Source organism: Doryrhamphus excisus, linkage group LG8, assembly GCF_037039965.1.
Source record: "Doryrhamphus excisus strain RoL-2023G ecotype Guam linkage group LG8, RoL_Dexc_Guam_v1.1, whole genome shotgun sequence".
NCBI lineage: Eukaryota > Metazoa > Chordata > Actinopteri > Syngnathiformes > Syngnathidae > Doryrhamphus > Doryrhamphus excisus.
The window spans coordinates 2,849,758-2,876,069 of record NC_136364.1 but is presented as its reverse complement, the minus strand read 5'-3'; the positions used below and the strand labels follow the sequence as shown (position 1 = coordinate 2,876,069).

The window sequence follows — 26,312 nt, the reverse complement described above, 5'->3', positions numbered from 1 at the left end:
TTCTACATTTCAAACGACGTTCCCGGGATCTGAGGCCAAAACGGTCAAGGTCAACTGGCAGCCTTGTCCTGTCGGCATATCCATGAAACATTCCCAGCTGTTTCTGTGCCTGCTACCATGTTTTAACCCGCGATGTGTCACAATTTTCAAGAGGAGGGAGGCAGCTGGCATCTGATTCCACAGACAAACTTTATGAGAAATGCAGGAAAAGGAACATTTGTTCCCTCGAGAATCTTTTGACCGTATAGCTACAATTGGATGAAATTGAACATATTTTCAACATTACAAGCTGAGCTAGTATATATATATATATATATATACAGTGAAGAAAATAAGTATTTGAACACCCTGCTATTTTGCTATTTCTCCCACTTGGAAATCATGGAGGGGTCTGAAATTTTCATCGTAGGTGCATGTCCACTGTGAGAGAGATAAACTAAAAAGAAAAATCCAGAAATCACAATGCATGATTTTTTAACAATTTATTTGTGTGATACAGCTGCAAATAAGTATTTGAACACCTGAGAAAATGAATGTTAATATTTGGTACAGTAGCCTTTGTTTGCTATTACAGAGGTCAAACGTTTCCTGTAGTTTTTCACCAGGTTTGCACACACTGCAGGAGGGATCTTGGCCCACTCCTCCACACAGATCTTCTCTAGATCAGTCAGGTTTCTGGGCTGTCGCTGAGAAACACGGAGTTTGAGCTCCCTCCAAAGATTTTCGATTGGGTTCAGGTCTGGAGACTGGCTGGGCCATGCTAGAACCTTGATATGCTTCTTACGGAGCCACTCCTTGGTTTTCCTGGCTGTGTGCTTCGGGTCGTTGTCGTGTTGGAAGACCCAGCCACGACCCATCTTCAATGCTCTGACAGAGGGAAGGAGGTTGTTCCCCAAAATCTCACAATACACGGCCCCAGTCATCCTCTCTTTAATGCAGTGCACTCGTCCTGTCCCATGTGCAGAAAAACACCCCCAAAGCATGATGCTACCACCCCCATGCTTCACAGTAGGGATGGTGTTCTTCGGATTGTACTCTTCATTCTTCTTCCTCCAAACACGCTTATTGGAATTATGACCAAAAAGTTCTATTTTGGTCTCATCTGACCATAAAACTTTCTCCCATGACTCCTCTGTATCATCCAAATGGTCATATGCAAACTTAAGACGGGCCTTGACATGTGCTGGTTTAAGCAGGGGAACCTTTCGTGCCATGCATGATTTCACATCATGACGTCTTAGTGTATTACCTACAGTAACCTTGGAAACGGTGGTCCCAGCTCTTTTCAGGTCATTGACCAAGTCCTGTCGTGTAGTTCTGGGCTGATTCCTCACCTTTCTTAGAATCATTGAGACCCCACGAGGTGATATCTTGCATGGGGCTCCACTCCGATTGAGATTGACCGTCATGTTTAGCTTCTTCCATTTTCTAATGATAGCTCCAACAGTGGACCTTTTTTCACCAAGCTGCTTGGTAATTGCTCCGTAGCCCTTTCCAGCCTTGTGGAGGTGTACAATTTTGTCTCTGGTGTCTTTGGACAGCTCTTTGGTCTTTGCCATGTTACAAGTTAAAGTCTTACTGATTGTATGGGGTGGACAGGTGTCTTTATGCAGCTAACGACCTCAAACAGGTGCATCTGATTCAGGATGATACATGGAGTGCAGGTGGACTTCTAATGGGCAGACTAACAGGTCTTTCAGGGTCAGAATTCTAGATGATACACAGGTGTTCAAATACTTATTTGCAGCTGTATCACACAAATAAATTGTTAAAAAATCATGCATTGTGATTTCTGGATTTTTCTTTTTAGTTTATCTCTCTCACAGTGGACATGCACCTACGATGAAAATTTCAGACCCCTCCATGATTTCTAAGTGGGAGAAATAGCAAAATAGCAGGGTGTTCAAATACTTATTTTCTTCACTGTATATACGTATATATATATATAGCAATCACAATGAACAACTGTAAATGTTTCAATATATTTATGATGAGTGCTATTGGCCAGCGGTACCGTGTAAGGGGGAAAAGTTTCAATTTCAAGGTCCGCTACCTGTCATTAAAAAAATTAAAAAGGGGGGCACCAAATAATGTTAAAATAATAATATATTAAATTATTATAAAGTTGTTATTATTATTATTAAATAAATTATTATTAAACTAAAAATAATAGTGACTATTATTTGATGAATACAGTATATACATGAATAAAATTAAAGCAATGAAATAAAACATAAAACATATTTCATTGAAATGCTAATTATTTAAAATAATTTTTCATAATAGATTTTATAATGGTTATGTTTTTTGAAAATCTCAACTATTACCACTATTTTTCTTGTAAGTTTTAGTAGTATCACTTATTATTATCAGCATCAGTATCAGTAGTATCACTTATACTAATATCATACATTTTTTATGCCACTTAATCCTCAGGTTGAAGCCTATTCCATCTGACAAGGGGCCGGGTGGTCGCCAGCCAATCACAGGGCACATATACGAAGACAAACAACCATTCACACTCACATTCATACCTATGGACAATTTGGAGTCACTAATTAACCTAGCATGTTTTTGGAATGTGGGAGGAAACCGGAGTCCCCGGAGAAAACCCGCGCATGCACGGGGGGAACATGCAAACTCCACACAGAGAATCAAACTTGATTGTGTGGTTTGTAATACATTAAATATAGTGTATTGTTATTATGTATCACCAACATTTTAGAATTTAATGTGACCTTCCTTGGCGGAGTACCTCCAAAACACACAAATATCCAGCTAAATATATCGTTAGTATAATTAGTTTCAAAATTGTTATTCATATCATTTATTTTTTGGCATTATAATGGATTTTAAACCTGAGTTGTGCAAGTTCCAGTGTGAACTATACCTGGACTACCTATAAGGTTCTAACGTTGCCGTTCAGTCTGGTTGCACTAAAAGGATGCTAATTGCATAGCTAGATCGGACCACTGAGGACGCATGTGGTCAAAGCAGCATTCCCACGGACACTTACCGCCTTCTTGCTTCTCGTCCTGGTTCCCACGGAGGCGCCACGAGGAAGACAAGATCTGCTTTGGCTGGCCCAATCCCCTGTCTCAGCTCGCTCATTCAGGCTTTGGTTCAATGTGGAGCGCTGAAACAACATCACAACAACATTCAAAACCCAATCTCTGTCCAAACTGGACCAGACTAGACCAGGACAGGACAGGATGGTTGCGGTAAAAGAAAACAAAAAGGTCAACGTCTATGGTGGGCAAAGCAACGTCTCCACTGGGCCATTCAGCGTGACGGAAGCACACAAAGACGCCTGTATGTGTGGACGCTCCTTTGAGAGGACAGAGACTATGACCTTGTCAAATATGCCAGTAAAGATGTCTTGTCTGGCCCGGTCGCCTGTCATTCCTTAAAGCTAGCACCACTGAATGCTTGGGATGGTTCTGCAGATGCCTGCCAGGCATACTACTCCCTCGGAACCATTCCTAAAGAGCCCCATCATACAAAACACAACAGCTCCTCTGTGCAGCCTCACACACATGGACCCCAAAAGAAGACTTTTGTCCCTAAATGCTACCTCCGGGAGCACAATGGCCGCCTGTTCTCAGCTGAGGACGTGCAGACCTCCATCAGGAAAACACAGCAAATTTAGAAGGGCGGCCCGACAAAGATGGCTATGTCCGAGCGGGGACCGTGTCCTCGGATGGAACTAGAAGAAGACAACGTCCTTAGATCAAAGCCAGCTGGCTGTACATTCACTACCGGGCTGAATAACACTGCTGGACAGAGGACTGTAAATGGATTTAAGAAAGACTGACAGCATGACCAAGAATGCCGGAATGTTCTGGATGTCCAACCAACAGTACTGCACCGCACATGTCAATAACACTGCAGTCACGTGAAAACATGAACTCACTCTTCTACTTCTGAACCGCTTCATACAAAAAAAATTGCCTAAACACCCAGCTCTACAGCGTTGCTTGTGTTAGTTACTATTTCTCTGGCAAATGCACCACATGATGGCGCTATTTACCACATAAGGTCAATTGACAGTTCATTTCTCACACAGCTCAACACTCTACAAAACTACCCACAGTCATTTTTGGGTATTTGGTTGAAATGCAACAAGATTTGGTATGGACCTTTAGTGGACTGACAAGCACTTGTGTGTCAAATTTGAGTAAGATTGGTTGAAAAACATGGCCGTCATCAAGGAAGACGTCTTTGCAAGGGCACAGGCGAGGCTTGGCAGCTCAGTCACTGACCATTTGTCTGATAAAATTCTATTACATTTATGCAAATAAACACAATCCACTACCTTTGATCGTTTGAGAGACTCACCTGTTTCTTGCGGGCGGTGCAAGGTGTGTCAGAGGGGGAGGAGCCAGCACTCAGAGCCTCATCGATGTCCAAATTGAGCTGGTCCAGCTTCCTCAACAGTTGGCTCATGGACTCACACCAGGGAGACTTCAACTGTATAATATAAGTGGTGAATAAGTTGTTATGCTTTTTCTTAAATTCATTCATTCATTCATCCATTTTCTACCGCTTTTCCTCACGAGGGTTGCGGGGGTGCTGGAGCCTATCCCAGCTGTCTTCGGGCGAGAGGTGGGGTACACCCTGGACTGGTCGCCAATCACAGGGCACATATAGACAAACAACCATTCACACTCACATTCATACCTATGGACAATTCAGAGTGACCAATTAACCGAGTATGTTTTGGAACGTGGGAGGAAACCGGAGTACCCGGAGAAAACCCACACATGCATGGGGAGAACATGCATACTCCACACAGAGATGGCCGAGAGTGGAATTGAATCCTGGTCTCCTAGCTGTGAGGTCTGCGCGCTAACCACTCGACCGCCGTGCCGCCCTCCACCGATAAAGCGCTCTAAAGAAACTCCCCAAAACGACAATGATGCCCTATTTACATAACGTGACCGACATATTAACCAAGCTACAGCGGCATTGTTACACCAAAGAACTACTTTTCTGGTGTAGTGACACAGCGCCTCACGCCACTCTCTATGCTGCTGTTGTTGATGGAAGTATAGCATTCGTAAGTATTACATGTCATCATGAATGCTTGAGGTGAACATAAATGTTGAAGCAACAACAAAAACAAGCTTTGTGGTTAGGTTGAGATGCTCCACATGGAAATGTGATCACTCTGCCACTTCTGGAGGTGAAAGAGCAGAGCAGGAGGGAGGTCTGCTGCAGACATGTGTGCCATGTGGAGAGTGATGGAATTCCCGGCTCTGGCTTTCACTGCTCCCTCTCAACACAGACGGTGTATATAAATAGAGCATCCTCACGGGGGGCCTCAAGATGTGTAGGCTGGCCCTCATAAATCATATCTTAAGTCACCAAACCGTTATCATCATCATAACTGCGTACCTACTAACATACATCAGTGCCCATGCATGTGATGTACAACATTATCACATAGAAAACCTAAATCTACTTCTCAGCTCCTCATTGAGTCCATGTTTGACCTCCTGTTTTGTCCTACTGGGATACAGCAGGAGGTCAGCAAAGAATTTCACATTCACATTCCAAAAACATGCTAGGTTAATTGGTGACTCCAAATTGTCCATCGGTATGAATGTGAGTGTGAATGGTTGTTTGTCCATCAGCTGGGATAGGCTCCTGCATGCCCCGCAACCCTAGTGAGGATAAGCGGCATAGAAAAAGGATGGGTTTATTCTTTTTTTTTTCAGTACTCCTTCCATTGCCTAGCTAAACTTTAAAGTTCTCTAAAGATTTAAGGAGGCAGACACCAGATGATCCATTTTCAACTTTTTTTTTTTTTAACCACTCAATCCCAGAGGAATGACCTAAATCTGGCCAATCCCCGGCTGACCCTCCCCAGGGCTGAAGATGTCACCTGGGGTCAGGGAGAGATGAAAAACTGCGGAGGTGAGTGGAGGGGATTGGGGGGGGGGTGTCTGAAGTTTGACACGGAAGCGACATGTTTGGACAGCGTGATCCTGTGCGTCTGTCAGACATGTCTTGATGAGGTCATTGCCTTTCTTTTTCATATTTGACCTATGGTGGTGTCTCAAGCGGCACTGATGGCAAAAACACTGACTGTCCAGGACATGGGGGCGGGGGAATCATGCTTCTAATATCCTCTTCCTGTTTAAGTACATTTCACTTGTTAGTCAGTCGACACTGTTGCTTCTAATATTTTGACCATCTCGTGCTTCTAAATAAACTAAAAAAATAAACAAATATTAGAAAATACATACAATCATCAAATGGATATGAAAATCATACTGTACCATATTGAATGGCAAATATACAATATTAACATGTTGACGGACACCTGCACCTAATCTTATGTATTAATTAATAATACTATATTTTGTCATGGTATATTTTAGTATCACTTAGAACTGCTGCATATATTATAACTGAAGAGGATGGCAATAATGCTAAAATAATTTCCTAATATGTTAAAGTAAGAAAATACAGCTTTTTTTCAAAAACAAATACATTATTATTCCCACATTATTGTCAAATAAATAGAATTTTCATATGCAGACTCTCGTGCAGGGGAATAGGGCTTAAAAAATAAAAATATTGGAAAAAAATATTAATTGAAGATATTTCTTGACATTTTAAATATGATTGTATAGTTTTCAACTGAGGGCCACATACTGGAAAAATAAATCAAAGCTTGCGGGGGGGTGACCTTGATAATTTTCAACTTTTTTTCTCATTTTGACCAAGCTATTTTGAATTATTTGTATCAATATTTCAGCTTTGTGTCTTTTTTGTACTATTTTTTCCTTTTTTGTGTCAAATTTAAAAAAAAATACTGCATGGAATAAAGAGTTGCAAGCAGAATTGCTGCAAATGTCGACATTCTTTTGAAGGACCACAAAAGTCAAAGTAAAAAATTTCCTCAAGTCATGAAACAAGAAAAGTTGCAATAAAAAAAGAGGCCGACAGGAAAAGCGAGGCCCTTGCGTCCCACAAGAAGCCATGCAAGAAACGCATGCCTCACTGCAGTCAGACACACACGCACGCACACTATCTCTTTGTCTGCACCGTGACATCCCCACATTTTTTTGGAATGTGGCCACTGGGAATAAACCAGATTCCAAAGGAGGTTTGAGTGAGATCCATCTCATCCCGGCCTTTCTCCCATCCGTCCATACAGCCATCCTGGCACCATGACAACACGGCTGCTATGAGTCAATCCAATTGAGATGAATGCCTCCGTGTTATCTCGTGGGGGACAACTATAACTTTATCAGCACAAATTGGCTAACATTGTGAGGCCCAACATTGCGTCTTTGACATGGAAATGAGGAGATGGAGTGTGAGGGGTTCTGGGCTGGCTGCCTGCTCGCTCGCCACCCACAGAGAGTGCCACAGATCACCATGGAGTTGTGTCAGTGAGTCTGACGCTGCAGCCAATCGTGCAAAAGGCCAGCAGCTACCTGAATCACTGCGGGAATACTTTACACTACTTATATGCTATGACCTCCATCATGCAAGCAAGCTGAGAGAAGACATGACGAAAAATCACGCATGTATCGCCCCCTTATGGTTAAAGTTAACAATTGCATCAGGTGTCTACCTAACAAGGCACATTGAACATAGAATAACACTATTAACAAAATATTACAAGAAAAGACTTCTCTTATTTTAAAAATGCATTAGTAATTTTGGAAAAATGCTGTGGTCTTGCACGAATAAAGTATCTGATTTTCCACAATGTTGAAAAACTAAGAATTCCAGTAGTAAAATCATATTATTACAAGAATAAAAAATGTAATACTACAAGAATAAAATAGCAAATTTGAAAATCATTCATTCATTCATTTTCTACCGCTTTTTCCTCACGAGGGTCGCGGGGGGTGCTGGAGCCTATCTCAGCTGTCTTTGGGCGAGAGGCGGGGTACACCCTGGACTGGTCGCCAGCCAATCACAGGGCACATATAGACAAACAACCAAATTTGAAAATATATATATATTATAAGGAGAAAGTCAGAAGTCTTTTGCACGAAATAAAAAAATGTAAAATTACGCAAACAATGTAGAACTATAGAGAATAAAGTCAGAGAATAATATTACAAAAAAAAATCATACCATATAGTCAGATATTATGAAAATAAAGTGGCAATGTATTTCCACAATACCACTGCAATTTCACAAGATTTTGTGTTAATATTTCAATAGTAATGTCATAGTGTTGTAAAAATAAGGAAAAAGATGTTTAAATTTTTTTTTTAAGTCAGTTAACAAAATGTGATTTCATGAGAATAAATTTGACCATGACTTTATTATGCTTTTTCTAAACATCATTCTCGTCAGTGTAGCCCTAGTACAGTTAGGCTGCAACTGGTTATTTTATATATCAAGCTATCGGGTCGGCATTAATCAGAGCAAATCAGTATCAACCAAACCAAAAAAACGGTTTGGTCTGTAACATATGAAAACAGAGGCACACATGTCCATCACTGATTTCCAAAGTCAAAGCTGATGTGTGTGAATAACTTGGATTGACTAAAACACAAAGACAGTAGGTCTCACTGCGGACATGTTAAAATACTCCCATCAGGGAGGCTGAAATGAGAGGATATTCAAATGTATTAATCAAAAACTAACACCCAAATTGTTCTTGACTGATTGGATAATCAATTAATCTAATCTATACTACAGTACTGCTAACACTACAGTATATTTCTTTCACTTGGAGTGTGTATCGTATTTGTAAAGATGCCTCCTATGTAGAAACGTGAGGATGGAGATCAACTTTCCATATGAAATGAATACCAGAGAAGCCATTGTTTCAGTATTGAGGCGCTCGTGAACAGTGACGGCATAAGAAGAGGTGACCTGCTGCAGTTTGGAAATATTTACAACAGGCTGCCTGGATTCCACGCATTCTTCCTCTGCTTTTCAAAACAACAAGAGTGTCTCTCAGCACGCTGAGGTGCAGGCATTCGTGCCACACTGAAGAGTCTCATCTTTACGCCAACCATTATCTGCACTCACAGCCGTGACACCGACATGTCATTTGATACGCCACCACAGATAACCGCTCAGCGCATGTACACATGATTTTTAACTGGCCAATAAACAGGAGGAAAGAGGTCGGGGATCAAAGGTTGGGCGAAAAGGCCACTTCTGGATAAGAAAACGGGAGTGGAGGGAAAGCAGAGGATGTTTGCGTCCCTTCTGGATTTCACATATCGTACACACAATACATGTCAGCAAGTCACAGCGGACTGTAGTACTCCCACACTGTAGTAATTGCCTCAAATGTGTACACTCGTGAAGCACTTTTTGGTGTAGAAAAGCGCCATTGGTTTTGAGGGTGCCATATCTTTAAGTACAAAGGACATGAACCTGTAGAGTTAAGCAGGATTTCTCCCACATTCTAAAAACATGCTAGCGCTGGGTGTACCCGCGCGACCCTAATGAGAAAATGGATGGATGGAAGATTCTGTTGCCTCCCTGTGCAGGTTTTTCATCATCGCAATAAATGCACATACGATACTAAAAACTACCACTCGAAGGGCAAGAGTCCTTCTGATTTTAAATGCTGTCTGTCTTAAAGGTCAAAGGTCATTGTCTTCCCTACCATAATTACACTAGTGGCCCCACATGTATGATCAATACAACAGTACAAAGCTCCATACCTTCTTGCTGCTGTTTTCCGCCTCTTCTTCATAACCACATTGGTCACTTCCTGGTACACCATGGACGCCATCCTTCCTGTGTCTGTGATTGACAAGGAGCACACTGCTGGCCGACAGCTCCACGAACACATCATCATCCTCGTCGTTGTCACCGTCTCCCTGATTGTCATCTTCCTCGTCTTGTGAAGACTCTCCTTCGTCCGAGCTGCCGTTGATGCAGGCGTGATGCTCTGCGGAATCCGAGAAGGTGATGGAGCTCTGTTTGTGTTTGATGATGCGGGGAAGGTCTGGAGTTGAGTTTGGGTTGGTGAGGAGAGGTTCCTCAGAAGTCTGATAGGCATGGCTATTTGAGACAGTCTCTAAATGCTTGAAGACCACAATTCCTTCCAGATCTTCAGTTGCATCTCCAAGAATTTCATCACCTTGTTCTTGCACCTGGAAGCACAGATCATCTGAAACAGAACTGTCCTTTAGTCTGTCAGGAACTGGTTCTAGTGGTGAACAGCCTTGAGTCTCAGGAGGATCATTGCAGTGTTGCTCTTGGACTGGACGGGAATCACAGTCATCCTGATGTGATATCAGGTGTGCAGCTGCATCTCCAAGAATGTGTCCTTGGTCCTGTAAGCACACTTCCTCTAGCAGTTCCTGTTTATCAAGATCAACACAAACAGAACTGTCCATTAGTCCATCAGGTACCGGTTCCCACTGTAAGCGGTCTCGAGCATCTGGATGATCATTGCTTCTTAGGTCTTGGACTGGAAGATGACCACAATGGCCCTGAGATGAGCTCAGAAAATCCAGGTCTTTATCATGGGTTCCTCCAAGAATGGCAGACAGTTGATCACAGCGCTCTAAGGACTTAGAATCACCCTTTAGTACATCATACATATCTGAGCAGCATCGATGCTCAGGAAGATTATCATCCCCTCTGTGGTCCTGGACAGGAAGATGACCACAGGGGTCTTGGTGAGAGCTCTGTAAATTCAGAGTTTGATCAACTTCCTCAACATATTCTGTTGTGTTATTGAGGCTAACGTAAACAGAGCTGTTCTTCTGTAAGTTCTGACTTAGCGGGGAGCATGGATCCTGAACAGGACATAGACCACAATGGTTGTGGGGTGAAATCCTTATTGCAGCATCTCTTTGTCCAAGATCCTGAAATGACACATCCTCTACAAGTCCCTTGTTCTCAAGACTGACACAAACATAACTGTCCTTCAGTAAGTTCTGACTTTGTTCCAACTGCAAGGAGCATGGATACTGGACAGGCTGTAGATCACAGTGGTCCTGGGGTGAAACCCTTATTGGAGCATCTCTTTGTCCAAGATCCTGAAATGACACATCCTCTACAAGTCCCTTGTTCTCAAGACTGACACAAACATAACTGTCCTTCAGTAAGTTCTGACTTTGTTCCAACTGCAAGGAGCATGGATACTGGACAGGCTGTAGATCACAGTGGTCCTGGGGTGAAACCCTTATTGGAGCATCTCTTTGTCCAAGATCCTGAAACGACACATCCTCTACGGGTTCCGTGTTCTTAAAACGAATACAAACAAAACTGTCCTTTAGTCCGCCGTCTCGATGATCCAACTGCAAGCAGCATCGATCCTCAAGACGATGGTCCGCCGTGAGGTCCCGTGAGCTGTTAACAGCACTTTCTGTTGAAAAGGCCAATTTGTCTGATGCTGTGAGTGTAGACGGATGTCCCTCTAATTGCACCTCAGGCGGAAGCTCCATTGTTATTATCTTGTACAGTTTCTCATGATTTAATGTCCACGGTTGTTCCTGCCGGTAGTAAAAAAAAAGGCCATATTATCGAAGATGCTCAGTTCAATTGAGTCCACCTGAAAGAGAAATAAAAATATGACAGCAGATGTGGACAGCGTGTCTGTTTGCTAGGACACAAGCTCAAAAGTGACATATAGCCTCTGAATGTGTGTGTTTGTACGGCGTGAATGTGAACATCTGGCTCGGGCTGAGCCATTCAAGTCTGGATCTGTCTCACACTCAACGGCGGTGACATCACAACTTCAGAGGAATCCGACTGCTCTTCCCCACACGGTGATTTAGAGCGCCCCGCACCATTCATCAGGTCACAAGACGTCGCCGCTCAACTGCGGTTAACATCGCGCTCACCCCTTCATTACAGGCCCGTCTTTAAAACACACCTTGGATGGCCCTGAGACACAACATTCCACCATCGTCACTTGATCATCTCCCATGGGATTTCCTCGGGAGAGAAGGGAACCTCCATCAGGTCAATCAACACAGTTCCCAAAAAGACCAACCAAACATTTGTAAAGCATCTTCTCGTTATCCTACAAATAGGTTGTTTCTATGAGAACATGGCGGCTGGCAGAGCAATGGCCTTGAGACGCTTGATTCACCACGTCCACCAGCACACACACATGCATACACACATCCACGCATGTTTGCTTTCAGGACGCGAGCCGATAAAACAAGTACGTCAGACAAGGACAACATGTTCGTATCAGTTGGACACTAAACAACACTTACATAATAACAAACTTGAGTACTGTCTCTTAAACCATGCTTTCAGGAATAACCTTTTAAGGAACTGGTTGTGTCCAAACCAAGCACCCGCAGGCAATGTTATTGTTGTTACTGGCTTCCGTTATTGCTTTACTCTCTAAAATCTCTAAGCCAGATAAAAAAAAAGCACAACTTGCTGTTGTTGTGTCATGTTTTTGCGCTGCGTATTGTTTTCTCTCTGTCCCCTCTTAAGCCATGTCCGGTGGCATTCGAAGATGACTAAATGGGATAGGAGGAGGAGTATTGGAGTATTCCAGACTCACCTGTTGTACACTAAATCTGTACCGGCACAAACATGATGAGTTAACTCTCATTAGTCATCACATTGTCAGGAACAACACAAAACACTCACCTGCTAGGCGGAGAACAGACGTGTTGCCCAAACAATGTCATCATGGCAAAACCATGCCGGGAGAGAAGGTCAGTCAGGTCCTTCACACTTAGCGAAGACGAGCTTGTCATCGCGAACATCACATCCTCCGCCTCCTCCTCCTGCAGGGGGGCTGCAGGAGCACTGGAAACCATTCAGAATATGCGCGAGGAGGGAGCGGGAATGTGTATATGTGAGGGAGAGAGATGGGAAAAGGGAGGAGAAAAAGGAAGCAAAAGGAGGGAGGCGGTAGAGAGATAGTTGGCACTGTGTATATATGTATGTATGTACGAGAAAGGAGGTGGAGTGGGCTCGCGGGCCCTCGCCATGGAATGACGCCACTTGAGCGGGTTGAGCCTCGCAGGGACAAGATGGACAGTGACCCGGCGCTCCCAAGCAGGCGCTTTAGGAATGCTTTCAAGTCCAGGGAGAAAGTTGGAGTGATTTATACTGGAGAGCACTACACTTACAATGGTGTTTTCACTAACACTAAAAGCACTTATTCATTGGAAACTATCACCAAGGTCTTGCGGTATGATACTACAGTATCATAAGTATGTTATTGCAATGATTATATTGCACACAGTGGGGAAAGGTCATAAAACATAATACCCAAAACAGTAAGAAGGACTATTTCAACAAATGAACTTGCAAACTTGTGTAGTAAGACCATTATATTTTAATATCACATTTTTAACCTTTTGAATAATTATTATTACTATCTTTTTTCTTTGCTATTGTCTGTAACAAATCACAGCTTTACTGGTAATACTGGTAATCCAAGCTATTCCACATAACCACACAAAAACCTCTCCGTCACTTCCGCTTCACCACATCGAAGGGAGTGAGTGTATGTTCCTTCATTCATTCATTCACATGCTCATTTCGGGGGCGAGGTTGTGACAAATCAGCCCCTCTTCTTTTGCCCCCGGGCCAAGAAAAACAACTTCCCTCATTCACAAAATACCAAACCTGACTCTCTTTTCCAGGAAAAATGTAAAATACAGCTTGGACACGCATTCTCTTCATTTGGTACGACATCAATGGAAGAGCTGAACATTACTCACATATAGAACTATCTCAAACTACTGTTGTTCCAATAAAAAGTGGTTAAAAATGGTATGGTAAGGAGGCCAAAGACAGACAAAAAAAAACCCAAAAACAAATCTTCCAACTGAGCACAGCTGCAGCAGGAGCACTGTTTGGCCAGAGAGATAATGCTGTATGCCCAATTTTGAATGTTTCTCGACCTTTTGTTCCAAAAAAGTGAACAAGCATCTTCCTCAATGTCCTTGCTGAGGAGAAGTTTACATTTCTCCCGCGTGACTGAATGGGAATGCTAGTGAAGGCACGTACAACAGGTTCAGCTTGTGCCAGCCAGGAATGAGGACAATAGGAACACGACTGCTCATACGCATGTATTTATTGTATTTGACACGGAGCAGTTATTCTCTTACTGAGGCAGAAACTGCATTTGCTATTTTCCCCAACAATTTTTTAAATAGTGTATTGGATGTGTCCTGCTCAAAATCTGTAATTGATGCTGGAATTTAGACATATTTTTGTAATGTCTATGCGAAGAAGTTGTAACTGCATCTTAGCAGTGAATTAATTGTGAATGAATTTAGCTCTTAGCGCTCCAAATATTTCAACTTTCTTCTTCAATAATATTTGTACATTTTCTTTTCGTACTGTTTTTACTTCATTCCCATAATGTCCATTAATTCATTTTCTACCGCTTATCCTCACGAGGGTTGCGGGCATGCTGGAACCTATTCCAGCTGTCTTCGGGTAAGAGGCGGGGCACACTCTGGACTGGTGGCCAGCCAATCACAGGGCACATATAGACAAACAACCATTCACACTCAAATTCATACCTATGGACAATTTGGAGTCACCAATTAACCGATCATGTTTTGGCAATAATTAATCCTGGAGAAAACCCACACATGCAAACTCCACACAGAGATGGCCATGGGTGGAATTGAACTTGGGTCTCCTAGTTGTGAGGCCTGCATGCTAACCGCCGTGCAGCCCACAACATCATTCATTTCCCCCAAAACTTAGATAGACAGTGGGTTTGATTTTGATGCAGATCTGGATAAAGTTGTTGGGTCTTGTCATTTATTTGAACGGTGTACTAAGGCGGCTCACGTGGCGATGCAAAGTCTCATCTGGCCTGGCAGTGATGTGATAGAAATCTCAACATTCTTTGTTTTTCTTTTTCTAGTGTGCAGATAAATTACGTAACAGGGCACAGACCAACTGTCAACATCGCCAGAAGACATTCCGACAATACCAGAGTCTGACTCAATATCCCTGCTTTCTTTTTTTTGTTATTGTTGGTGGATTCCTCGGTGAGGTATCTACCGATCAAAACATCTACTCTATGGTGATGGTTTCATTTTATTTGGTGCACGCATACAGGTTACATTGGAATACATCACATGTTATAATTCAAGATTCCACATGTCCAAAAAGGAGTAGGAAGAAGCAAAGCAAAGCTGCCCCCCTACTGTTTCATTGCTAATTTTTGTCGATTAATTTGATCATTAATTAATCATTAATTCACTTGTTAATTGTTGCAGCTTTACTCAAAACTATCAATAATGCGGGGGTGTCCAAAATGTGGCACATGGTAGAAATAAATTAATTAATTTATTGACTTGTATGCTGGAGCCTATCCCAGCTAACTTTGGGCAAGAGGTGGGGCACAGCCAATCAAGAATTATTTTTTTTCATGCAAAATGTAGCGAGAGAAAAAGCTGAACTGTTGATACTAATAACTAATAACATAAAGATTTGCATCTTTTTATCTCATAATTTTTTTATGATGTCATATAATTTTGACTTTTTATCACATAATTATGACTTTAAATTGTTTAATTTTTATTTTTTTTTTCATAATTCAGATGTTTTATCAGATAATTATGACTTACTGTTGGGATATTATTTATTATTTATGTTGGGATATTATATTTTTGTCAGAAACGGGCTTCCATATTAAATATCATCGACTTCTATGTCGCATGCCCTCAGTCGGGTGCTTGAGCCTATCCCAGCTGACTTCGGGCAAGGGGCGGGGTTCATGAATATAGAAAAAAATTAAAAAATGAGAAAATATGTGATATAGTAAATGTCTAATCATTGCACAGAAAAAGTGTACTTTCTTTCATATTTGCTTGTACTGTAATGGGCAAAAATACTGCTTAAATGTTAATGTTTTGGGGGGATTATTGTACAGGGAGTGATTTAATTTTTATTCACAGATATTGCATCATCATGATCATAATATAACAATCATAATAATACTGTCAACAATACAGTATATGATGTTAACATTGGACCACAGGTTACTCCCTCCCCTATTAGATGTGTGCAGGTGTAATATAATGCAATTCATTTGGATCTTAATGAAGTCCTGTCCGACATTGAACTTCTCACACGGCAGGAATGAAACAGGATGTCACCTTCAATTTAAGTAGAATATACTGTTGGTGTTTATGGGTACATGAATAGATTAGAGGTGAATCATGTACAGTCCATAACACTCGCACTCAGAGAGAGCTACAAATTAATTCACTCCAACAACAACCTCGCCTGCTGCGACACGCTCTTACAATCAACCTGCAAATTCCTTCCGCTCCGACGCACTGAGCACTATAGTGGGGGCCGTGTTTTGATTGTGGTCGTACGTAATTGACAGGTATGTCTGATGAATACCCCCCCTCCCACACACACACATAACTCTCCTCTCAATCCAATGAAACATGCTTCTTGGAATGTGATGAAAAAAAAACATCTCAAGGTGGCATGCAGCACCACATTCGGTGATGACAAGGTGTACGCCATACTGTAAAATACTGATAATATCATATTATATTATTAACTGTTATTATTATCTGTTATTTGTCATATACATTGTTATTTACTCATGGCTGCACGGCAGATGAGTGGTGAGTGCTCAGGCCTCACAGCTAGGAGACTCAAGTTCAATTCCACCCTCGGCCATCTCTGTGTGGAGTTTGCATGTTCTCCCCGTGCATGCGTGGGTTTTCTCCGGGTACTCCGGTTTCCTCCCACATTCCAAAAACATGCTAGGTTAATTGGCCACTCCAAATTGTCCATAGGTATGAATGTGAGTGTGAATGGTTGTTTGTCTATATGTGCCCTGTGATTGGCTGGCGACCAGTCCAGGGTGTACCCCGCCTCTCGCTGGAAGACAGCTGGGATAGGCTTCAGCACCCCCCGCGACCCTCGTGAGAATAAGCAGTAGAAAAGATGGTAGGTATGATTTTGTGAGCAGGACAACACTACAGGCGATTGTGACGTGCTGAGTGAAAATCCATTCCAATTTGGTGTAAGTCTGGTTAAAACTGCTGACGGCTGAAAGTCAATACTCTCATGTGTCTCTGGTCCTAATGACTTATGTTATTCTTCATGGACCAGGAAGTAGGCTGCACAAATATGGAACTGTTTTTAACTGTTAACGGTTTTTAATCCACTTGATGTGTTTGTGGAGATACTGTATCTTAAGCTGCTACTCTGTGGAAAGTACCAAAACAAAAATCCATCAAAAACTTTCATAATCGTCACATATTTAAGCGCAGAGTAAATGTAACCTTCAGCGGTGTGGAACAGATTGCACAATTTCATTCACTGTACGTTTGCCAAGGGCTATGAACAGACGTAGATATAATAACAAGAAGACACCTGAAGATGACACATTTCTGTACTGGAACAGCAGACGTTAACCTTCAGAAATAGCAAATTCCTGCATATTTCATAGATTTAGTTTTACAAAATACACAAAAGAAATACAAGTGGTCCTTGCTTTACAACAAACCGTGTTTACAAACACGCTCATTAAAAAATGGTGGTCTATAAACACGAGTCATGTGTTGTATTACATATAAATGTAAATATATACTGTACAAACACGGTTCAGCTTATCAGAAGAATGGTCCCTCCCAAGGGGGACCCTTGTGGTTCTCCACCCAGCAAATTCTTGTCAAGCTGCGGGAAGAAGCCCACAGCTGCCAGGATGCCTGACAGAAATGCAAGACAGATGGAGAGACACAACACTTGTATTTTGTACTCCAACACTGTGGCACATAAAGTGATGTAAAAAGCTAATAACCACCAAGTGATCTACAAAATTGTGATCATAGTCACATTTTTCAATCACGTTTTGATTGGCACTGGCTAAAATCTACTGATTTAACTATATATCTGTTATTCCGTTGTAGTTTGCACTGATGATACTGGATGATGAATAAAAGAGATGATATAAAATGACTGTTTTTGGTAATTTTAGGAATATTAGTAAAGTAAATTTGGAACTTTCTTTTATTTTTAGTACATTTGTCACATTTAAATTACTGCTATAACTTGTTCTTATATATTTTTAATGGAATGGAGCCACTGTGGCCATTCAATTAATTAATGCTATGTCTGATTGTGATCTGATTCCAAAAAAGTATAGTATTCATAGTACATTAGTGCAGATGTCTGTATTATAGTACAGGTAGGTGCAAATGATGGAATTTCAATTTGATATGAAGTATCCAATTTAAGATGCGCATACATTTAGGCCTGATTTGTCAAATGTCATCATTTAACATTGGTTCAACAGTTTACTGGCATTTCTCCTCCGCGCCAGTAGGTGGCAGCAGAGAGGCAGGGTTGCCGATTACACAACTGCCGCCATAAACAAACCCTCGTTTACTTGGGTTGCACAATAATACAGTTCTCTCTTCTCTCGACCACATGGAATAAAGTCACCCGGCGAAAAATGACCTGCATGAATCAAAGCATCTCCAAAAGAAGCCTGCTTGTGTTCTCTGCGGCGGCCACCTTCTCCCAACGATGTCTGTTCACAATCCAAGTAACTGGTCGTATATTTAACCATCGAAGATGCAGCAGCGAACACGCTATAATAAAAGATGGCAAATAAATTGGTGTTGTTTACCTTTTAGGTCAGGCAAAAGTGCTGTTCGATGCCGATTGTTCATCACGACGAGTACGTGTGTGACCTGCCTGCTAACCACAGGTTCCCCATGGCTAAGTTTCCACGAGTCTTGCATTGTTTAATCAAGGATCAAATCATTAGTGACAAACAGGTGAGCCGCCATTTTGATTTGTCACTTATTCTGACAGTTGACACTTATCAGTAATGTGATGACCTAAGCTCAGTGAAAGTAGTATTACTTTTTGTTGTTATGATATTATGATTAATAAGTGCATGGTGACGTGAATATTTAATAGTAAGAATGTTTAAATTAAGCCAGTGAATGATTACACTTTAGCTACTAGGAATTTTTCTTTTGAATTGTTTAGAAAATCTGGTCACAGAAAAACAAATGGAACTCTGGCTAAGTGTATCATAAATCAAGTACAGTATGTTAGCATTTGCCAAACTGGAAACTGTTTTTCTCTTACTTTCCAGTTTGGTGTTTTTCCCCCCCAGTAGGTGTGGACGCCTGAAGTGGCTTCCATTGAGATGCTGCGTGGCGTCCACACAGACGACTACCTGGACAAATTCATCAACGGCAAGGTCAGCGAGAGCGACCAAAGGAGGACAGGATTCCCTTGGAGCGAAGGCATCGTAAAACGCTGTCGATATGAGACAGGTGAGAGTAACCTCCATCTACAAGATACATTTTAGATTGTATCATTTCCTCGTCTTCAAGTGGAAATTATGTTTGTAATTATTTTCACAAGTCGAGGGGAAATGTCCCACATGTCCCAACCATCTCAGTCTGGCCTCTGTGACTTTATCTCCAAAAGGGCCTCTAACATGTAAAGTCCCTCTGATGTACTAATGTGAAACATTTAAATGTGACAGACATGCAAAAAACTACCACTGTAGTTTCAAGTAGTGAAACAGACCTGCTATTGGCTGCCATCCACAGTGAACCCTACCTCTCGCCCAAAGTCAGTTGGGATAGGCTCCAGCATACCCCAGCCACCCTAGTGAGGACAGGCGGCATAGAAAATGAATCAATAGTGAAACAGATTTAATGTCTCAATGATAGTTTGTGCATTAATGACTACATTTAAACAATGACATAAGATATTTACTTTTTGTACAGGCGGTACCGTGCTTGCGGCGCAGCTGGCTCTGCAAAGGGGTCTGGCCTGCAGCACAGCCGGCGGGACTCATCATGCCTTTCCCAGCTATGGCTCCGGTTTCTGCCTCCTCAATGATCTGGCAGTGGCGGCCCGACACATGAGCAACCAGTCGTGCAAGAGGAAAGTTCTGATTGTGGATCTGGATGTGCATCAGGTAGAGGGAATGTCCAAGTACTTAAAACACATTACTCAAAATAAAAGTATTGGGACACAAGGCTGTTTCACATACACAAGATAATAGTAATTTGCATTTATTGTTTTTTTTTTTTTTAGGGTGACGGCACTGCTTTCATCTTCCAAGACGAGCCGCTTGTCTTTACCTTCTCCGTGCATTGCGGGAAAAACTTCCCTCTTCGTAAACAACACAGTGACCTCGATGTCAGTGTTGAGGATGGCCTCGAGGACAAGGAGTACCTGGCCACAGGTAACACAGGACATTCTTACAAAGACAACAATACACAATTTCAATGTTCAAGTGATACCTTTTGCAACACAGTGGAGGCTTACCTTCCCTGGGTGCTGGAGTCTTTCCGTCCCGATCTGGTCCTGTACGACGCTGGGGTAGACCCTCATTGTGAAGACGAACTGGGAAGACTCCGCCTGACTGACCGAGGTTACACATTACTTATAAACCCCGTAGAAGCTTTTAGTCAACCCAGTGATCTCTCCAGGGATATATGAGCGAGATCGGTATGTGATGAAGACGGCGCTAAGCAGAGGCATCCCCGTGGCAGCAGTCATCGGAGGGGGGTACTCGCGAGACATCGACAAGCTGGCGCTCAGACATTCCATCGTCCACCGAGCGGCAACTCAGGTGAACCAGACATTTGCGTAGATACACAACTGTCGTATGTCTTACATCAGCGATCTCAATGTTTCAGATTTGGAGGGAGCACAGGATGTAAATCATTGGCACTACAAATGGATCATCAGGAGACCTACATTATTCATACCCTAGCCAAATTGTGAGTTAGAGGGACTTTTATTTCTTGAACACATGCACAATACATGAGATCCAATATAGGAGTATCAGAACTCCAAACTTAACTACTGTATAAAGACGTGGAAGCAGCCAATTGAACAGTAATATTGTTTTGATGTATCAACCACTACACAAGAGTTGTACAGAGCAAAAACTTTTATTAAAAGAAAAAAAAAACTTTACATGAGTGTCACGCAAACAAAACACCTCCTTGGCACAATGTTTCAAGTTTTGAAAAGTAATTGTTGGCGTCAAGCAACGACATACTTGTGGTACAGTGCAGTGTTATTCACAGTATATGAGGCAGTCCATCGCTATGTTCTACTTCTACACGGGACCACACGAGAGTACACAGACGGCGACATCAAGCATTTATTGGGGTGAATGATAGCTCCACATACATGCAGCTGTAAACCAGACTTTACAATAAAAAGCCAAAATAATAATTAAAAAAAAAGCATTAAGACGTTAAAACGTTGGCTTATTAAAGTCTGAAGAGGAAGCCTAGACTATTAATAAATTTAAAAAAAAACACGCAACAGCGACTCAGGGCGCTACTGAAATGAACACTTCATACAGACGACAATCTGCTGTGCACGGTCCACACAAAGACAAACATTCCAAAGAGAATTTTTTAAAAAGTGAACAGTCGTGCATTGCAGCCACGGAGTCATTTTGAGAACTTTTTCTTATTCATTGTAAGAATAAGTTTTGTCATTCAACGACAATTCCAGGAATCGTCACCAACCAGCGGAATAAAAACTGTGCTAAAACCCAGAGGCAGACCATTGGAATACATAAAATTCAAAAAGAATCAGATTTTCCACAGCTCTACTTTCTCAGCCACCACGCACCAGTTTGCATGATCGAAATAAGCCTGTTGGATGCGGAGTTCCTCCACATGATCGTTGATCAGCTCGGCTAGCTCCCCTTCCCTGAAGACATGATAGTACCTCAGGCAGGAGCCGTCCACCTGAGGACTCTGTGTGCTTTCCTGCTGCACCCCGTCATCCCCTTCCTCGTCAGCCTCCCTGAGGTGCTCCCTCTGGAAAGGGACGAGATCGGGCAGTGCCAAAGAGCCACACTCATGTGCTAAAGAGACACTCCGGTTCGCTTTCACGTCTGGGTCTTTGGGCTCCTTGTGCAGATCTGTGCTCGAGTCGAAGACATCCTCAGATCCGATGACAGACGGAGGCGAGAAGAAGCTGGAGAACTGCTTGATGAGGCCTCGCCCTCGCCCCCGCAGCCCTGCCGTGAACCCCCCATTCTCCACCCCCGTCGGTGATAAAGTGCTGAGCTCTCTGGAGGAAGAACGAGAGATGGCCAAGCTTCCAAAATCGAACACAGAGTCCAGGGAGCGGGAGAAGAACCAGAGCTTGTGTGTGCTCTGCGAAGGTGCTGCGCCAGCGAGCTCCTCATCACCCATGGAGGATGTGCTTCTGACCTTCCTGTGCTTGTCACCGCCATCTAGGACTTCGCTTACGCTCTGTGCCGCTGCCCTCCGTCTCGGTTTGAAAGTGGAAGGCCAAAGAGGGTTGGGGTTCCACGGAACGAAGATGTCCTGCTTTTCAAATTTGCGACGCTTCTGCTCCATTGCCCACACGTAGATCATGATGCGTCCCCCTGCTCGGAGCGTGCGAGCCATCTCTTTTATTGCTCGGATACGACGTTCTTTGGTGGACAAATGGTGGATGACTGAGACAGAAACAGCCATTTGTCTGGTTAACCAACACATTGTGTTAACCTGAACAAGAGATTACAGCCATACATTTACCATATCATTATTTAAATACTTCATGAGAAGTACCAGTCAAAATTACCTAGACGGTTTCTCCTTCAAATGCATGACAAAGTGTGCCCAACATTTGGAATTCTAAAGCAATCTTTTTAGAGAGCAACCAAGTTGGGCTTTAAAGGGGACCTATTATGCTTTTTCCACTTTTTGGACCTATAAATGGAGTTAGAATGTTGTATTCTCTTGTTAAATGATGCCATAGTTTCAGATAATGATGTTTACACATTTGGAAGTCAGCCCTGAAATAAGTTTGGGATGGCTTGTTTGGAATTTCTAAAGACCCCACCATCAAGCACAAGTGGTTGGAGTTCCTGATTCCCTAGATAGCAAAAGAAATGCATTTTAAATCGGTCAATGGCATTTGTGTCCAAACACTGTTTTGTGAATATGAGCCAGTATGCAGCCTTTCCAATGTTATGTCGTGTGAACTGAGCAAGCAGTAAGTAACCATTTTTCAGTGACCCAACTGTGTTTATTTTGTACAAGTCATGTAGCTAATAGCAGTTTCCCACCGCAGTTAGTAGCCATATTCGGTTACCAATGTTGTAGAAAACCTAACACTGAAAAGCCAGACATCTTGAATTAACCTCTTTTCTAGAGAAACTTCAGACTGTCCAGTCTCTACTTTCGGTTTGGAACACACATGGCTGTATGCCGACATTTTAAAAACCTAAATCGCCGTTCATTATAAACTCCTACACAGTTTGCAGCTAGCTGGAACTCCTTTTAACTAGTGTGACCAACCACAGCGGAGTAGGCCATGAGTGCAATACATTAAAACAGACCGTTTGAGGGAACCACAGTGCTGGTTATTGTGTGTAGCTGCTCTATAGGAGTCCACAACTTAATACAAAGGGCTGAAAAATTAGCATAATAGGTCCCCTTTAAGGTAATTACACCTCCAGTTGCAGTGTCATACAACAGCATATACAACCATTCTTGATACAAAACCATCAACATAACATCAACCATCAGTAATCATGCCCTTTAGTGCAGTAGATCACAGCTTTGAGGGGAACTTCATGAGTAAATTCTACACACTCCTGACTAGTCGGTAGTGCACCCATATTAAATGTATATCACACTGATGAACGTCAGACAAAGCTCTTCATGATCAAACCTTAAGATATTTCCTACCTGCTCAAATGTAGCTTTAACGTCAACAAACAACAATGGTACAGTAGTCACCTGCAATGGAGAGCACAGCATCAAAGCAGCCGTCTCTGTAAGGCAAGTGGAGCCCGTCGCACATCTGGACCTCATGTCCTCGACTCCAGGCAAAGTCCACCAGGGGGCGACAAACGTCGCAGCCCAGCTTGAACACCTCCTTGTTGATGTCGAGGTACTTGCCATTACCACAGCCTGCCGACATCAAGACCATCCATGACGAGATAAATCAATGAGCTCTCGGGTGTTAAGTTACCCACCGATGTCGGCTACGATGCTCCCAGGGGGCTGGTCCAGCAGGAACTGTCGAACCTTGGGCCAGGCCTTGTAGCGGCTGTCATTGAAATAGGGAGCAATCTTGTCGTAGACGCTGTGCACATGGTCTCGTTCCAGCTGGCTGGCAGCCTCCTCCATCATGAGCAAATGTCTCGCAGCATCACGCCTGCGGGAAGGGGAGGTGAATGGGATGTAGCACTTTATTTAATGGAGGCGGCCACATTTAAAATGTCATCAGTAGCCTGCAGGAAAAAAAAGGGCATATTAACTGCAATTAATGCCAAGTTGGCGCTGCGGCGAGGAGGGAGACTGATGTAAAAAAGGTCAGAGCAGAAGTCCTCCGTCGACTAAAGTACATGCTTGAGCTGAAGGACAAATCTGTAGCTTGTTACTGGCATTGGTGGCAGATTTAAAACGTCGGCTCACGTTTATGCCATCGCGGTCACCTTAGACGACATTCAGCGAGGGTGAGGAGGAGATTCAAAAGATGTGGATCGAGTTGCAGGTTTATTGCATTACTCCTCCAGCACTGCGGGACCCTCCATCACGCTGTTTGCTGCTACATTTGGACAGTATGATAGAGCCACCTGTCTTTTGTATTGGATAAATCATAGTGGCTTTTTCTCAACACTAATTAGCAATGGAGGATAATCTGCATGGTGGAAGACAACCACGATGCATCCCACTGGGCATCCCCCCAGTTGGATTCACTTACTGTCACACAACAAAAACGATACTATACTGGAAAATATCCGATAGCAATGCCAATAATTCCCGGTTTGCATTTTCATGGTAACAAACTGCCAAACGATGCTGCTGGTATCAAAAGAAAAAAATGGTATCAGCACATGTTTTTTTGGTGATTGTTCTTTTCTGGAAGCAACCTCCTTGGTCCCAACTGACATTTCTGTCAATGGTAGGTAACTGAGTAAACACACAGAATTATCTTTCCATCCGTCAATTAGTGCACAAGGGGCTAATTTGTTACACTATTGCGCCACAATCTATTGAGAGCTCCACAACCTAATGATGCAGGGTGCACCCTACTGATGAGGTCACCCTGTCATCAGAGACATTCGCCCGACACATCCTTGGTTGTTGTGATCCGGCCCTTTGGAACATTAAACACTCAACATGCACTAGGGACACACAGTGCAAATAATTCCTAGTTGTAAACAGACGGCTGATGGATGCAGAGCCCTCCACCGGCCTGTTTGCAGAGTGCTGCCCTTCGCATCATCTCATCCAAGTGGAAGGAAAACATCCCTTATGTAACGCTGTAATCTTGCATCCTTCAGTGTTGCCTGTCTTCTATTCTGCCAGAGTGTCCCCCCCTCCTCCTCCTCACTACAGAGAGGTGCTCATTATGTAATCGGCAGCGGGAGGCTGCCTCAGTCTGACAATAGCAACTGAAAATCAAAAGACTGCAAATGTGGACTGCTTTTAAACACAGCAAGCCACTTTTAGTAGTAATACGCAAGTACCTTGCCAGAAACTCAAGGACACTTTACAAGTCGAGACACAACAACAAAGAGTTAAAAAAAAAAACATCATGTAACAAATGACAGACAGTGTAGAATCAATTAGGGAAGCTGAGCCAGAGGTCAAACCTCAGTTGTGCTGTAACACCATTATTGTCATTTGTGACTATGATTGAACAGCCTGGGCTGCATAGTCATGCTGCAAACTGTGGCTAAAACGTGCTCCGCCGCAGACAAACAGGTTTATCCATCCAATGTGCCTGGAAGTCATGACTCAACCTGACTGTTTAAGTAGGGCTCATTGCTGCAAGCATGTTGGCTCCGCAGTAATAAGACAGTGCAGTTGATTAAAGCTAGCTAGGTTAATTAAGCAGATGCGGTTTCACAGAAATGCATTATAAGATGTTATTTAGTTTCAGGTTCAATGCAATGTAATGGCATCCATACAGGTTAGGTTCCTAAAGCGCCACAATCAAATCCTCTGGCATTCATTCAGTCACCCCAAGTGTCGCAGACTGCACCAGCGTTCAACTGAAGCCACACAATTGCAACAAAAAATGTAACCCACCCCCACCCACCTACCTACCTACCTACCTACCACGAAGGGCTCAACAGAAGTAAGCAATGTCAGGCGGCTTGTTGGGAGGCCGTTGCTCGGGTCGCTGGAGGTTAACTTCCCGCTCCCTAATTGGTGGCTCTGCCACCGGGCGGCCACGCACCCGCTCCCGCTCCCCAAGGCACCGGGCACATGTTTGAACGTAGCGAGTCTACGTCACGTCAATCGAGTGAGGAATCGAGTCGCCGCAGCCGCTGCTGTGCGTGACCGCCCGACGATAACTAACCGCCGGACGGCTTTGTAGCCATCCTCATCATCATCATTTCAAGCTGAGGCGAA

At 42.9% G+C, this 26,312-nt stretch overlaps 3 protein-coding genes across 11 annotated transcripts in view; 1 reads left to right on the top strand and 2 right to left on the bottom strand.

Annotated features, from left to right (window-relative positions):
- The window catches only part of stard13b (StAR related lipid transfer domain containing 13b), a 66,171-nt gene extending 52,023 nt beyond the window's left edge, over positions 1 to 14,148 (bottom strand). Inside the window, exons 1-4 of one of the 3 annotated variants that reach the window (XM_058081016.2) lie at positions 12,565 to 14,147; positions 9,660 to 11,503; positions 4,339 to 4,470; positions 3,017 to 3,136 (exon numbers count right to left, since the gene is read on the bottom strand). In XM_058081016.2, the coding sequence (XP_057936999.2) occupies positions 3,017 to 3,136; positions 4,339 to 4,470; positions 9,660 to 11,396 (1,989 nt within the window). In that variant the 5' untranslated portion in view covers positions 11,397 to 11,503; positions 12,565 to 14,147. Of the gene's footprint in view, positions 1 to 3,016; positions 3,137 to 4,338; positions 4,471 to 9,659; positions 11,504 to 12,564 lie in introns of all 3 variants that reach the window. The other 2 variants (XM_058081017.2, XM_058081018.2) reach the window with 2 other exon arrangements.
- Positions 1 to 20,710, top strand: part of hdac12 (histone deacetylase 12) — a 74,693-nt gene extending 53,983 nt beyond the window's left edge. Inside the window, exons 2-9 of one of the 3 annotated variants that reach the window (XM_078792641.1) lie at positions 18,373 to 18,469; positions 18,561 to 18,704; positions 19,055 to 19,214; positions 19,677 to 19,870; positions 19,990 to 20,140; positions 20,213 to 20,329; positions 20,388 to 20,530; positions 20,598 to 20,710. In XM_078792641.1, coding sequence (XP_078648767.1) covers positions 18,377 to 18,469; positions 18,561 to 18,704; positions 19,055 to 19,214; positions 19,677 to 19,870; positions 19,990 to 20,140; positions 20,213 to 20,329; positions 20,388 to 20,530; positions 20,598 to 20,621 — 1,026 coding nt within the window. In that variant the 5' untranslated portion in view covers positions 18,373 to 18,376 and the 3' untranslated portion in view covers positions 20,622 to 20,710. Of the gene's footprint in view, positions 1 to 18,276; positions 18,470 to 18,560; positions 18,705 to 19,054; positions 19,215 to 19,676; positions 19,871 to 19,989; positions 20,141 to 20,212; positions 20,330 to 20,387; positions 20,531 to 20,597 lie in introns of those variants that run through there. The other 2 variants (XM_078792640.1, XM_058081029.2) reach the window with 2 other exon arrangements.
- Positions 20,711 to 20,799: 89 nt separating this feature from the next.
- trmt9b (tRNA methyltransferase 9B) lies at positions 20,800 to 26,312 on the bottom strand. Of its 5 annotated transcripts, none has more exons than XM_078792639.1 (4): positions 26,008 to 26,312; positions 23,921 to 24,102; positions 23,682 to 23,855; positions 20,800 to 22,393 (listed from the first exon to the last, which is right to left on the bottom strand). In XM_078792639.1, exons 2-4 carry the CDS (start codon positions 24,075 to 24,077, stop codon positions 21,513 to 21,515), a joined length of 1,212 nt encoding a protein of 403 aa, XP_078648765.1. In that variant the 5' UTR covers positions 24,078 to 24,102; positions 26,008 to 26,312; the 3' UTR covers positions 20,800 to 21,512. The 5 variants fall into 5 exon arrangements, with proteins under 5 accessions (XP_078648765.1, XP_078648762.1, XP_078648764.1 ...); XM_078792636.1 differs by having other exon boundaries at positions 23,921 to 24,178; positions 26,012 to 26,312; XM_078792638.1 differs by having other exon boundaries at positions 23,921 to 24,178; positions 26,016 to 26,312.